This window comes from Pelobates fuscus, chromosome 4 (assembly GCF_036172605.1).
Source record: "Pelobates fuscus isolate aPelFus1 chromosome 4, aPelFus1.pri, whole genome shotgun sequence".
Classification (NCBI taxonomy): Eukaryota; Metazoa; Chordata; class Amphibia; order Anura; family Pelobatidae; genus Pelobates; species Pelobates fuscus.
The window spans coordinates 382,673,452-382,686,206 of record NC_086320.1 but is presented as its reverse complement, the minus strand read 5'-3'; the positions used below and the strand labels follow the sequence as shown (position 1 = coordinate 382,686,206).

General features: G+C 44.5%; 1 protein-coding gene across 7 annotated transcripts in view; it reads left to right on the top strand.

The window, feature by feature from the left end:
- The window catches only part of NBEAL2 (neurobeachin like 2), a 134,789-nt gene that overhangs the window by 111,015 nt on the left and 11,019 nt on the right, over window positions 1–12,755 (top strand). For all 7 annotated transcript variants that reach the window (XM_063452839.1, XM_063452840.1, XM_063452841.1 and 4 more), the window contains 17 exons: window positions 1–125; window positions 346–472; window positions 1,275–1,432; window positions 3,179–3,312; window positions 3,552–3,659; window positions 5,547–5,642; window positions 6,099–6,223; window positions 6,392–6,532; window positions 6,863–6,993; window positions 7,301–7,410; window positions 7,950–8,067; window positions 8,354–8,451; window positions 10,460–10,576; window positions 10,684–10,773; window positions 11,037–11,146; window positions 11,371–11,543; window positions 11,779–11,873. In XM_063452839.1, the coding sequence (XP_063308909.1) occupies window positions 1–125; window positions 346–472; window positions 1,275–1,432; window positions 3,179–3,312; window positions 3,552–3,659; window positions 5,547–5,642; window positions 6,099–6,223; window positions 6,392–6,532; window positions 6,863–6,993; window positions 7,301–7,410; window positions 7,950–8,067; window positions 8,354–8,451; window positions 10,460–10,576; window positions 10,684–10,773; window positions 11,037–11,146; window positions 11,371–11,543; window positions 11,779–11,873 (2,056 nt within the window). The remainder of the gene's footprint in view (window positions 126–345; window positions 473–1,274; window positions 1,433–3,178; window positions 3,313–3,551; window positions 3,660–5,546; window positions 5,643–6,098; window positions 6,224–6,391; window positions 6,533–6,862; window positions 6,994–7,300; window positions 7,411–7,949; window positions 8,068–8,353; window positions 8,452–10,459; window positions 10,577–10,683; window positions 10,774–11,036; window positions 11,147–11,370; window positions 11,544–11,778; window positions 11,874–12,755) is intronic.

The window sequence follows — 12,755 nt, the reverse complement described above, 5'->3', positions numbered from 1 at the left end:
GAATCCTGCAGAGGTGAAGTGGAAACTGTCCAGCGCAGAGACTTACTCCAGAATGCGGCTAAAGCTTGTTCCTAATTATGCCTTCGATCTCCATGCTGAAGCCAGTGCTCTCCGGGACAATCTTGGTGAGGTTGAGGTTTAGGAAGGGGCGTTATACTATTCCAATGTGTGACGTGGCAGCCCTTACTTTTGCAATAGGTTTCTGTGCTGCTGGAGATGTTTGGGTTGAGTTGGAGACACTGCTGCGTTGATGCTTTCATTTGAATATTTAGTTCTTCGTAAGACTGCTTTCGTTGGTTGCAGATTTATTACGATGTGTCCTCATTCTAGATGTCTTTCTTCCAGGTATTAACCAAACTCAGAGTCTTGCCGACTCTTTCCCTCTTGCTGTGGCAAAAGAAGCCAAGGTGAATGAACTGGAAGATGACCAGCTAGGAGACGAAGATTTAATGTTCCTGGAGAACTTGGACCAGTAAGGGTTTTAGCCATTTGGAACTGATTTTAAAATTAAGATGGTTTTGGGTCTTGCCATGCTCGTCTGACATCTGGTTTATCAGTTAGACCTCGCTGCTCTGACTTATTAGGAAACTGTAGGGAAGATTTTATAAGCAGGTTTTCTCAATTCACACAGAATGTAAAAATATAATAAATTGCCATCTTAGTGCTAATTGTGAGTTTTGAACTGTGCAAACTCGAAGTTTAGTGGCTCCAGAGGATAACACAGGGTAGCTGTTTCATTGTGTAATATCAGTGATTCTCTATTATTTACTAAACTGCTAATGCGTGTCTCAACTTTACACCTAATTCTGAGAAAGTCTTTACGTACGTTACCTTTACGAGATTCGATAAAGATCACTTCTGCTCCAAACATTTCGGGGTCCACTAATGATTTGGAAATGAGTCAGATTGCTATATTTGTGATGCCTTCCTTTCACGTGTTCTCCTGGACTGAACTTGGAAGGGTCCGTAGCTCTGCACTCCTTAGATTCGTGCAAAGAGCAATGCTGAGCGTCCATCCTCAAATTATGTTGGATGTTAGGCTGAATATGGAGCCCGAATGAGAGTACGATGCCAACAGAATAAAATGATATTTCAGGGCGTTCTGGATCAATGCTCTAACCATGAAACATTCTATTGGTTTCCATGGTGATTACTCCATTTTTAGCACTGTGCCCCAGAATTACTGTACTGTAACTTCCAGAAGCCATGCACACATTGCCCAGCTTGCCTTTAGTTTTGTTGATTCACCTAGTATCCCTTGTCATTCCTTACAGTGTTGACTTGAAGGAGCAGAACCAGAGGGAGAAGTTGGTATTCTCCGAGGACTGTGAGCTCATCACCAATGTGGCCGTGATCCCTGGTCGGCTGGAGGTCACTACACAGCACGTCTACTTCTATGACCTGACCAGCGAGAAGGATCAAACGGATGAAGGTAATGAGGAGTCTTAACAGAATCCACTGTAAGATGAGAAAAGAGCCACGTCACGTGCGGATTCCCACCCCCAGCCTTCCGTTAGACGGAGCACAAGGTTGAACATTCACACCAACAAAAATATATTGAGAATCTTCCACCAGTACCGCATTAGTAACCTAATCTCTTAATATCAAGCATCACCTGTAGTGGCTGAACATAAAGGTAATTGTAGTTGAATGGTCACAGTTAATTTTTTTTCCTTACTTAAAGGAGCACTACAGGTTCAGGAATACAAACGCGTCGGTGGCTTGCCCCCCCCTTGAATAAGTAGAAAACTCACCTTTATTCCAGTGCGTGCTGATCGCCGTTGCTGGCCCAACCCGCTTTCTTTGGTGAAATTATCAGAATTGACAACCTCCCCCAATCCAATGCTTTACCATAGGAAAGTATTGAATTGTCAATTATGATTATCTCAGTCAAAAAGGTGGCGCAGAGCCAATCGCTGCTCTGGCCAATCAGCATCTCCTCATAGAGATGCATTTAATCAATGTATCTCTATGGAGAAAGTTGAGTGTCTCCATGCAGAGCGTGGAGATGCTGAATGTCAGTGCTGCACATTGTGCAGCACTGACCCAGGAAGCACCTCAAATGGTTGTCTGAGTGACTGCCACTGGAGGTATCCCTAGGATGTAATGTAAACACTAAATTATCTCTGAAAAGGCAGTGTTTATATGAAAATAACTGCAGGGACTGACTATACTCACCAGAATGAATACATTAAGCTGTATACTACACATTAAGCTGTTGTTGTTCTGGTGACTATAATATCCCTTTAAGTCATTATTTAAAGATCAGCAGATTAACAATATATATATATATATAACATATTAAAGTTGAACATGGTGTTACTGAATGAACAAAGCGTGCGTGATGCAGATTACATGCCCACGAGTGGGAGGAAAGGCTTTTTTTGGAAGCAGGCAGGTGCACATCGGGGGTGTTTAATTCTGCTACGTTACTTTCTAGATCTCGAAGTGATCACGCTAATGAATGTTAATGACGCATGCATCTAAATACATTTGCTTTCAGTTTGGCTGCGCAATGTATAGATAAAGGGTTACTCTCTGTAGAATGACATTAAATCCTGTTAGTCGTGGGCTATTTTTACATTATGCGATTAATAGAAGCATCTCTTCAATCCTCTCTCTTATTACATGTCCATCTAATACCCAGCCTAACGCAGCCTCTGGGTCATTTGCATTGTGTGCCCTGACTGTGCCTTGTCTGAACTGGAATGTGATGTTATTTGCTAAAAAAATTATATAATTTTAACCCCTTAAGGACACATGACATGTGTGGCATGTCATGATACCCTTTTATTCCAGAAGTTTGGTCCTTAAGGGGTTAAAGAAAACCATGTATTTTGTGAAAAAAGGCTAACATAAGTTAATGGTGATTTCCAATGTTTTATTTAATGGTGTCAATTCTTGATAAGTGGCAATTCACCTACAGATTTGACTCTGAACTCCGGGTAACAATTATTTTAATTACCATTTGAGATTTTCTTGTACCTTTTAACAGCAGTTTTTCAGTGCTTTATGCTGTCACAAGACAAGTTTGATACTCTTACACCCCAGTACTTTATGTGCATGTTGGTGGGTCCCCAGATAACAGTGATGGTATATTGTACACATTGACACGTGAAGGGTTGAATCTCACACTATCTGTGATCTAGAATGAAAAGCATATCCCATCTATTCGTAGGAATCGGCTATGACTTTAAACGGCCGCTGTCTCATCTGCGGGAAGTCCATTTGCGGCGATATAACCTCCGCAGGTCGGCGTTGGAATTTTTCTTCATTGATCAGTCCAATTACTTTGTCAATTTCAAGAAAAAGGTAAATGCATGCAGGGATCCCACTTCCACACCATTAGAAAAAAAGAAAACCAATAAAAGTTCTATTAAAGAAACACCCCAAACCCCTAAAGCACTCCATCGTCCATCATCCACGTGTCGATCTGGTTATTATGAAGAGGGGTCGAGACTCTTACAGTTTGCCAAGTTCGGCTGTTTATAGTGTGACTAAACAGCCGAAACTGTGTTTCCTGTTACACTTAGTTTCTTTTTCCACAACAGGTCCGTAATAAAGTGTATTCTCAAATCCTCGGTCTCCATGGACCCAACCAGTTTGTGCACGGGAGCCGGTCCCCTCAGGAGCTCCTGCAAGTCTCGGGGTTTACTCAGGTCAGTAGACAAATCATGTTTTACCTTCTGCTCTCTGCCTTTAGTTAGACTTGTATGGGACTTTGTAGTTTGTGAACTCTCCGGAAGACCTTGCTGTGTTCGGACCCAGCGCTCTCCGGGAGACCTTGCTGTGTTCGAACCCTGCACTCTCTGGGAGACCTTGCTGTGTTCGGACCCTGCACTCTCTGGGAGACTTTGCTGTGTTCGAACCCTGCACTCTCTGGGAGACCTTGCTGTGTTCGGACCCCGCACTCTCTGGGAGACCTTGCTGTGTTCTGACCCTGCACTCTCTGGGAGACCTTGCCGTGTTCGGACCCTGCACTCTCTGGGAGACCTTGCCGTGTTCGGACCCTGCACTCTCTGGGAGACCTTGCCGTGTTCGGACCCTGCACTCTCTGGGAGACCTTGCCGTGTTCGGACCCTGCACTCTCTGGGAGAACTTGCCGTGTTCGGACCCTGCACTCTCTGGGAGACCTTGCCGTGTTCGGACCCTGCACTCTCTGGGAGACCTTGCCGTGTTCGGACCCTGCACTCTCTGGGAGACCTTGCCGTGTTCGGACCCTGCACTCTCCGGGAGACCTTGCCGTGTTCGGACCCTGCACTCTCCGGGAGACCTTGCTGTGTTCGAACCCGGCACTCTCCGGGAGACCTTGCTATGTTTGGACCCCGCACTCTCTGGGAGACCTTGCCGTGTTCGGACCCAGCACTCTCTGGGAGACCTTGCCGTGTTCGGACCCCGCACTCTCTGGGAGACCTTGCCGTGTTCGGACCCCGCACTCTCTGGGAGACCGTGCCGTGTTCTGACCCTGCACTCTCTGGGAGACCTTGCCGTGTTCTGACCCTGCACTCTCTGGGAGACCTTGCCGTGTTCGGACCCTGCACTCTCTGGGAGACCTTGCCGTGTTTGGACCCTGCACTCTCCGGCAGACCTTGCTGTGTTTGGACCCTGCACTCTCCGGCAGACCTTGCTGTGTTTGGACCCTGCACTCTCCGGGAGAGCTTGCTGTGTTTGGACCCTGCACTCTCCGGGAGAGCTTGCTGTGTTTGTACCCTGCACTCTGCGAAAGAGCTTGCGGTGTTTGGACCCTGCACTCTCCGGGAGAGCTTGCGGTGTTCAGACCCCGCACTCTCCGGGAGACCTTGCGGTGTTCAGACCCCGCACTCTCCGGGAGACCTTGCTGTGTTCGGACCCCGCACTCTCCGGGAGACCTTGCTGTGTTCGGACCCTGCACTCTCCGGGAGACCTTGCTGTGTTCGGACCCTGCACTCTCCGGGAGACCTTGCTGTGTTCGGACCCTGCACTCTCCGGGAGACCTTGCTGTGTTCGGACCCTGCACTCTCCAGGAGACCTTGCTGTGTTCGGACCCTGCACTCTCCGGGAGACCTTGCTGTGTTCGGACCCTGCACTCTCCGGGAGACCTTGCTGTGTTCGGACCTCGCACTCTTCGGTTTGATATTACCCATAGCTAACAGCAAGTCTAACTATCTGTGGATTTATATAAACAGTGCATGCATCCTCAGTAACTTAATGCCTGGCCAAGCATTATAGGAATTGTATGTCTATATCTACAGGGTTAATTACAAAGTGAGAGTTCAAAGTGATTTTTAAACTTAAGATCAAAATGGGTGAAATGGGATAAAGTCGGCTAAGATTTCAGTTCGACTTCTCTAGCCTTATGATTTGAAATTCACTTTGAATTCTCTATTTAGTACATAACCCTTCCTTGAACGTCTCCCTCGGTTGTTTAGTTGGTGTCCATTTGCCTTTTTTAAATATTAAGCCATCTCACACAATCCCCATTCCCCACCCTTTTCTAGGACGTTCCGTGTGGAAAGCGTGTGAGGGGTTTGTTTAATCTCCAGCAACTGACAATTCTCTTCTTTCAGAAATGGATTTTTAGGGAAATTTCCAACTTTGAATACCTCATGCAGCTCAACACTATTGCTGGCCGAACGTACAATGACCTCTCCCAATATCCAGTGGTGAGCACATGAAAACTCTCTATTCACACAAGGTTTAGCTGCATAAATCATTTTTATCTTTAACGCGACAATTAAGGTACGTGGACTGGAAATCAAACTTTGTTTGATCCATGTTAAAAATGACCATTATCAGGCCTAGTGTTTTTAGTATCCCCAAAAAGCTGCTTAGAGATAACATGCCGGATCCAATACAAATGTACTTCCAGATTGAATTTCAGATATCCGGAATGTGACTACGAATGTGTCCAGTCTTGTTTAAAGTGCTGCCGCTCCAACCTGTTCATAGCAGCTGGCTTTATACTTCTAAAACACGCTACAAGCTAATAGAAACACCTGATGGTGGTCAATATTTAATATGCGCCCACATACCTGTCAGGAGAGAGTATAGAGCTGTCGGTGATATCACAGCTTTGTTATTGTTTAATATACTTTGTGGATTTGCATTTGATCATGTAGTTTCCATGGATTTTACGGGACTACGTTTCTGAAACCCTTGATTTAAACAACCCTGAGGTTTTCCGGGATCTATCCAAGCCCATCGGCGTGGTAAACGAGAGACATGCACGGGAAGTCAAGGAAAAGTAAGTTTCATCTACGAGATAACGAGGTATTAACCTAATGGAACCTGCAAATTTAGAGTCACTTTCACAAGTAGCCTTTAATACCCTGTAATAGATGGATTCTGCATACAGACCTTCCATATAATACAATTATTTTATTTGAATAACAGTGTTCTCCCCGTCCCCCAGGTATGAGAGCTTCGAGGATCCGACTGGGACTGTGGACAAGTTTCATTACGGGACTCACTATTCAAACGCTGCTGGCGTCATGCACTACATGATCCGCGTGGAACCTTTCACTACTCTGCACATTCAGCTGCAGAGCGGCAGGTGAGGATCGAGGGGTACAGATAATGGGCAATAAAATGCCAGGAGGGGCACCCCAGCCCCCCCACCATTTACACCCATTATAACTATCTCACAGCTGTGACATAGATTTATCTGGTATTATCACTGAAACCCACTACGGTAGCAGAGGTGCTGCGGTTAATGTGAGTTTAATTACCTTGTTTAATTGGGTAATTAAAAAAATATATATATATATTTGAGGTTCCTTTGCAAATAACAAATAATGCTCACCAATAAACATTTCAATAACACAATCTATAGGAGCGTTGCATGACTTGTAAAACAATGTTTTATTAACTTTGTCTTCTCCAGATTCGACTGCTCAGATCGGCAGTTCCACTCAATACCAGCAGCATGGCAGGCCCGTATGGAGAACCCTGTGGACGTAAAAGAGTTAATTCCAGAATTCTTTTATTTCCCAGAATTCTTGGAGAATGCAAACGGTACAGAACTAGTGTAAATGTGTTATGCCATAATCCTCCTTTTATATCAATCCATCTGCGCACAGATCTCTTCCAGAAGCATTACAGACTAAAACAGGGATAGCGAAAATGTCTCATCTAGTTCCCATTTTAGCAGTTTGCGTCATTTGACTATTTTCAATGTCAGATATTCGTGTGTATACTACAGAAGGTGGGTGGGATCTCCCTGGACAGTAGAAGATGTTTTAATGAATCAATGTCCATAGAATCTGTTTAATGTGTCTTTGTTATATGAACGAACACTTTGTGATTTCACCCTTATTTTCAGGTTTTGATTTTGGTTGTCTCCAGTTGTCCAACGGGAAGGTAGATAATGTGGTTTTGCCAAGATGGGCCTCATCAAGAGAAGATTTTATCTACAAACACAGGAAGGCTCTGGTAGGGGTTCCATGGTTGTTTGTCCTCTGTCCCTACGGGTCTGTGGTCACAATTCCTCTATTTCTGGGGATTCGTAGTCACTAGTCTTCTAATTTTGAGGATTCTGTGATTACTTGTTTCCCTATTAATGGGGGGGGGGGGGGGGGACTCGCCAGCTTAGGGCCAAAGAAAAGAGTTTCCCGCAGTATCCAAACTCCCTATGTATAGTTAAATAAATTGAGCTTTTTTTGTTGTACTCCAGTGGCCATTAGGTGTAAGCCCACCTACCACATCAAGGGAAACCTCTTAGGTGGGGCCTACACTAACAATTCACCTTGCCTCCTTCCGCAATATCTAATACGAAGCACATGGGCGGCAGCTTGGTAACATGGCTGTGTAATACAAAAGTGAATACAAATACACAAAAATAAGTATTCTGCTCAGTTTCTGAAGAACCCGCCCTGGGATTTGAAAAACACTATTACTAACCTTACCAACAGTGTAAGTTAGGGCTCCCTTCCACCTGTCTCTTTAATATTCCTCTCTGTGTTTTTGTGTAGGAATCGGAGTATGTGTCGGCCCACCTCCATGAGTGGATAGATCTAATATTTGGGTGTAAGCAGAGGGGAGACGCTGCTGTGGAAGCTCTCAATGTGTTTTATTACTGCACCTATGAAGGTATGTGATTGAGGTTCCCTGTAAAACGGGGTCACATGTGGACCCCTATGTCGGACGAATGGGAAACTTTCTTACAATATATGTTTTTGAGCCACATGTGATTCCTGAACCTCATGTGGCAGGAAAGAGTTTATCAGAACTTTGTATGAAATTTGTTCTGTTAAAACCCCTGATAGGAAATGTTTCCATGTGCATTGGATAATGGAGGGAAATACGTGTAATCGCCTGTGATATGGTCTCATAGTTTGTCATTGAGCCTAATCGCCAGCTCTGTGGCTGTTTCTAGGTGTGGTCGATCTAGACGCCATCGCAGATGATACAGAGAGGAAGGCTCTGGAGGGAATAATCAGTAATTTTGGGCAGACTCCGTGCCAGCTTCTCAAGGTATGGGACTCTAGCGAGTGCTTGATCAAATTTCCAGAATTCACATCGCCAAATAAGGCATCAAGTCAGCTGTGTTTTGCGTTTGTCATTGTGCCTAATATTTAGAATGCACCTTTAATTTACAACAACTCACACTTTTTAGTGAGTTACCCGGTCTCTGTAACTGGTGCGAGCCCTTTCAAAATATTCACTAGTTATATAACCATGTCAATAATCCCCGTAATACACCATTCGCTCTGTCTGGCAAAGAAACACCGTAGAAATTACTTTCTAATGTTCACAATTTATTGAACCCCATAATAACATCCCCAGGAGAATATCTGAAACCAGAGAGTATCTGAATAAATCTGTCCTGGCTAAACATGTTGCTGTTTTTTATCCCTATAGACATTTTTATAAAAGAAAATAAACACTGGTTATGCTTGTCCGCCCCCTAATGGTGAATTGAGAATTGACATGTTTTGTAGTTTCTGTTTGGATCATTGTAGGGCAGTTCACTATTAGCCCCTTTGAGTGTTAAACATAATATAAACACACGGTGCATCTATTTGGCACTTGGGGTTAATATCCAAAGGCTGACAGTATGTTGTTGTTTTCAATGCAGGTCATTTATTTATTTTCACAAAATGTGGGCATCACACCAAGTGATTAACGCAAGAAAGAAATCTAATACTTTGCAAATATATTAAAACATTCTATTAATAAATTCTATCAATAATATTAATATATATATAAAATATTAAACAAAAAGCACAGCATTTAATAGTAAGCATGTTTCTCACAAGATTCGCTGTCCCTGCTTTTTATACGGTTTGTCACACTATAAGTTGTTATGGTATATAGTATGGGGAAAGCCCTGCCTTTAGTCGAGTTTTTGCGGTTTCCTCGTTACATCACCTGTAGTTTGAGATAAACCCATGTCCTGCAATTTCGGCAGCGCGCGCCCCTCAAGAGATGTCTTGCTGTCCCAGCCGAGCTCCATTAGATCCCTGTACAGTCAGAGCATGTGAATGGCTGGCCAAATCAACATATTCACTAATAAAACATAGAATTAGCAATGGTGGTCATTCTCCTGGTGTACCTCTCAGCCCAGCACATGCATATACTGCTTCATCTCACCTTTATTCAGGCAGGGATTTCCTCTTGGTTTGATCTTATGAACTCTAAGTATTAAAACATGGGATATCTGCTTTTGTTTGCATCCCACGAATCAGGCTGTGTACCCCAATGTACCATGTGATCTAGGGTGAGATGGTCACGTATGTGTCCTGTTATATATTACACGTGTCTGTTCTGTTATACATATATCAGACGTACGTGTTCTGTTATACATATATCAGACGTACGTGTTCTGTTATACATATATCAGACGTACGTGTTCTGTTATACATATATCAGACGTACGTGTTTTGTTATACATATATCAGACGTACGTGTTCTGTTATACATATATCAGACGTACGTGTTCTGTTATACATATATCAGACGTACGTGTTTTGTTATACAGATATCAGACGTACGTGTTCTGTTATACATATATCAGACGTACGTGTTCTGTTATACAGATATCAGACGTACGTGTTCTGTTATACAGATATCAGACGTACGTGTTCTGTTATACATATATCAGACGTACGTGTTCTGTTATACATATATCAGACGTACGTGTTCTGTTATACATATATCAGACGTATGTGTTCTGTTATACATATATCAGACGTACGTGTTCTGTTATACATATATCAGACGTACGTGTTTTGTTATACAGATATCAGACGTACGTGTTCTGTTATACATATATCAGACGTACGTGTTCTGTTATACATATATCAGACGTACGTGTTTTGTTATACAGATATCAGACGTACGTGTTTTGTTATACAGATATCAGACGTACGTGTTCTGTTATACATATATTACACGTACCTGTTCTGTTACACGTATAATACACGTACGTGTCCTGTTACACTGTCAGTGTGACAAAGTTATTTACTCTTTCCATGTGAAGGAAGCCCATCCACCTCGACTGACGGCTGATCATGCTGCGAGGAGGCTGTCCCGGCTGGACACTTACTCTCCTAACGTGTTTGAGAATCTCTCGCAGCTGAAATCATTCTTTGCGGAGGTGAGACGCGCAGTGCGCACCATTCCCTTTGTTTAATGACTGCTCTGTACACCATGACCAGCTGATAATTAACCAGACTGTAAATAACACCTGTTTTGGTCACACAGGGAATGATGGAAGGGGTTCCTCTAGTTCTCTGTGTGGTCCCGAAAAACCAAGCCCATTCCTTTATAACCCAGGGCTCTCCAGACCTATTGGTGAGTGGGGGTGGGGGTGGGGGGAGGTGGGGGAGGGAGAGGCGCGTCTAATCATAGTGGGTACGCACTGTATTCAGTCTGTAATGGTATCTTCTATCGCAGAGGTTCCCAGTCCTCGTGGTACCAGTTCAGGGTTTAGACATTTTCAGGTTCTGTTCCAGTGGGGATACTGGCAAATCCTGAATGGTTGGTGTCTTGAGGACTTGGTTGGGCATTGCTACTCTAAATATCTTCATTTGCTAAGAGACATTCTTTCTCCACAGGTCACCGTAAGTGCAAATGGCCTCCTAGGTACTCATGGCTGGCTGTCCTATGATAAGAACATTTCCAACTACTTCAGCTTCACCAAAGATCCCACATTCTCCAACGCCAAGTAAGTGTGTCACATGTCACTGATTAAAATGTCACAGGAAACCAGCAGCAGACCAAACTGGGTGGCCTGTGATGGGATCTCTGCTCTGATAAAATGATCCCTGTGATGGGATCTCTGCTCTGATAAAATGATCCCTGTGATGGGATCTCTGCTCTTATTAACTCAGTAATGTGATGGGATCTCTGCTCTTATTAACTCAGTAATGTGATGATTTCCACTTTCAGGACCCAGCGCCTTGTGTCGGGACCTTTCGCCCTGGGCACAGAGCTCTCCTCGAAGACCCTGGTGGTGTCTCATGATGCGAAGTTACTGTTCAGTGGTGGGCATTGGGACAACAGCCTTCGGGTGACTAGTCTCAGCAAAGGAAAGGTCATAGGTCACATCACCCGGCACATTGGTAATAATTCATTGGTATTAGGGATATTTATAATATTATATTCCATTAGATTATGTTAGAACATGCAAATTAAGTAGATCTCTGGATTCATATACAATCACTGTTTCAGAACTTAATGTCCCTTAGGGATCTTACAGCTGACATTGATGCCATAATCTGTATACATGAGAGGGCAGCCATTTCTTTCTATGTTACAGTGGTCTTTCCCCTGATCAGCCCACTCTCTTCTGTTTAGATGTGGTGACATGTTTGGCGTTGGACGTTTGCGGCATATACCTCATATCTGGATCCCGCGATACCACCTGTATCGTTTGGCAAGTTCTGCAACAAGTAAGAAACTGTGTGTCTTGTAGCATAGCTTCAACCAGTACGGCTCTATGTCGGGGTCTTCTCCCTGAGTTACGGCTCTGTGTCGGGGTCTTCTCCCTGAGTTACGGCTCTTGGTTTACGGCTCTATGTCAGGACCTTCTCCCTGAGTTACGGCTCTGTCAGGACCTTCTCCCTGAGTTACGGCTCTGTCAGGACCTTCTCCCTGAGTTACGGCTCTGTCAGGACCTTCTCCCTGAGTTACGGCTCTGTCAGGACCTTCTCCCTGAGTTACGGCTCTATGTCAGGACCTTCTCCCTGAGTTACGGCTCTTGGTTCACGGCTCTATGTCAGGATCTTCTCCCTGAGTTATGGCTCTTGGTTTACGGCTCTATGTCAGGACCTTCTCCCTGAGTTATGGCTCTTGGGTTATGACTCTGTGTTGGCATCTTCTCTCTGTGTCGGGGTCTTCTCTCTGCTTTACGGCTCTGTGCTGGGGTCTTCTCTCTGCTTTACGGCTCTGTGTCGGGGTCTTCTCTCTGCTTTACGGCTCTGTGTCGGGGTCTTCTCTCTGCTTTACGGCTCTGTGTCGGGGTCTTCTCTCTGCTTTACGGCTCTGTGCTGGGGTCTTCTCTCTGCTTTACGGCTCTGTGCTGGGGTCTTCTCTCTGCTTTACGGCTCTGTGCTGGGGTCTTCTCTCTGTTTTACGGCTCTGTGACAGGGTCTTCTCTCTGCTTTACGGCTCTGTGACAGGGTCTTCTCTCTGCTTTACGGCTCTGTGCTGGGGTCTTCTCTCTGCTTTACGGCTCTGTGCTGGGGTCTTCTCTCTGCTTTACGGCTCTGTGTCGGGGTCTTCTCTCTGCTTTACGGCTCTGTGTCGGGGTCTTCTCTCTGCTTTACGGCTCT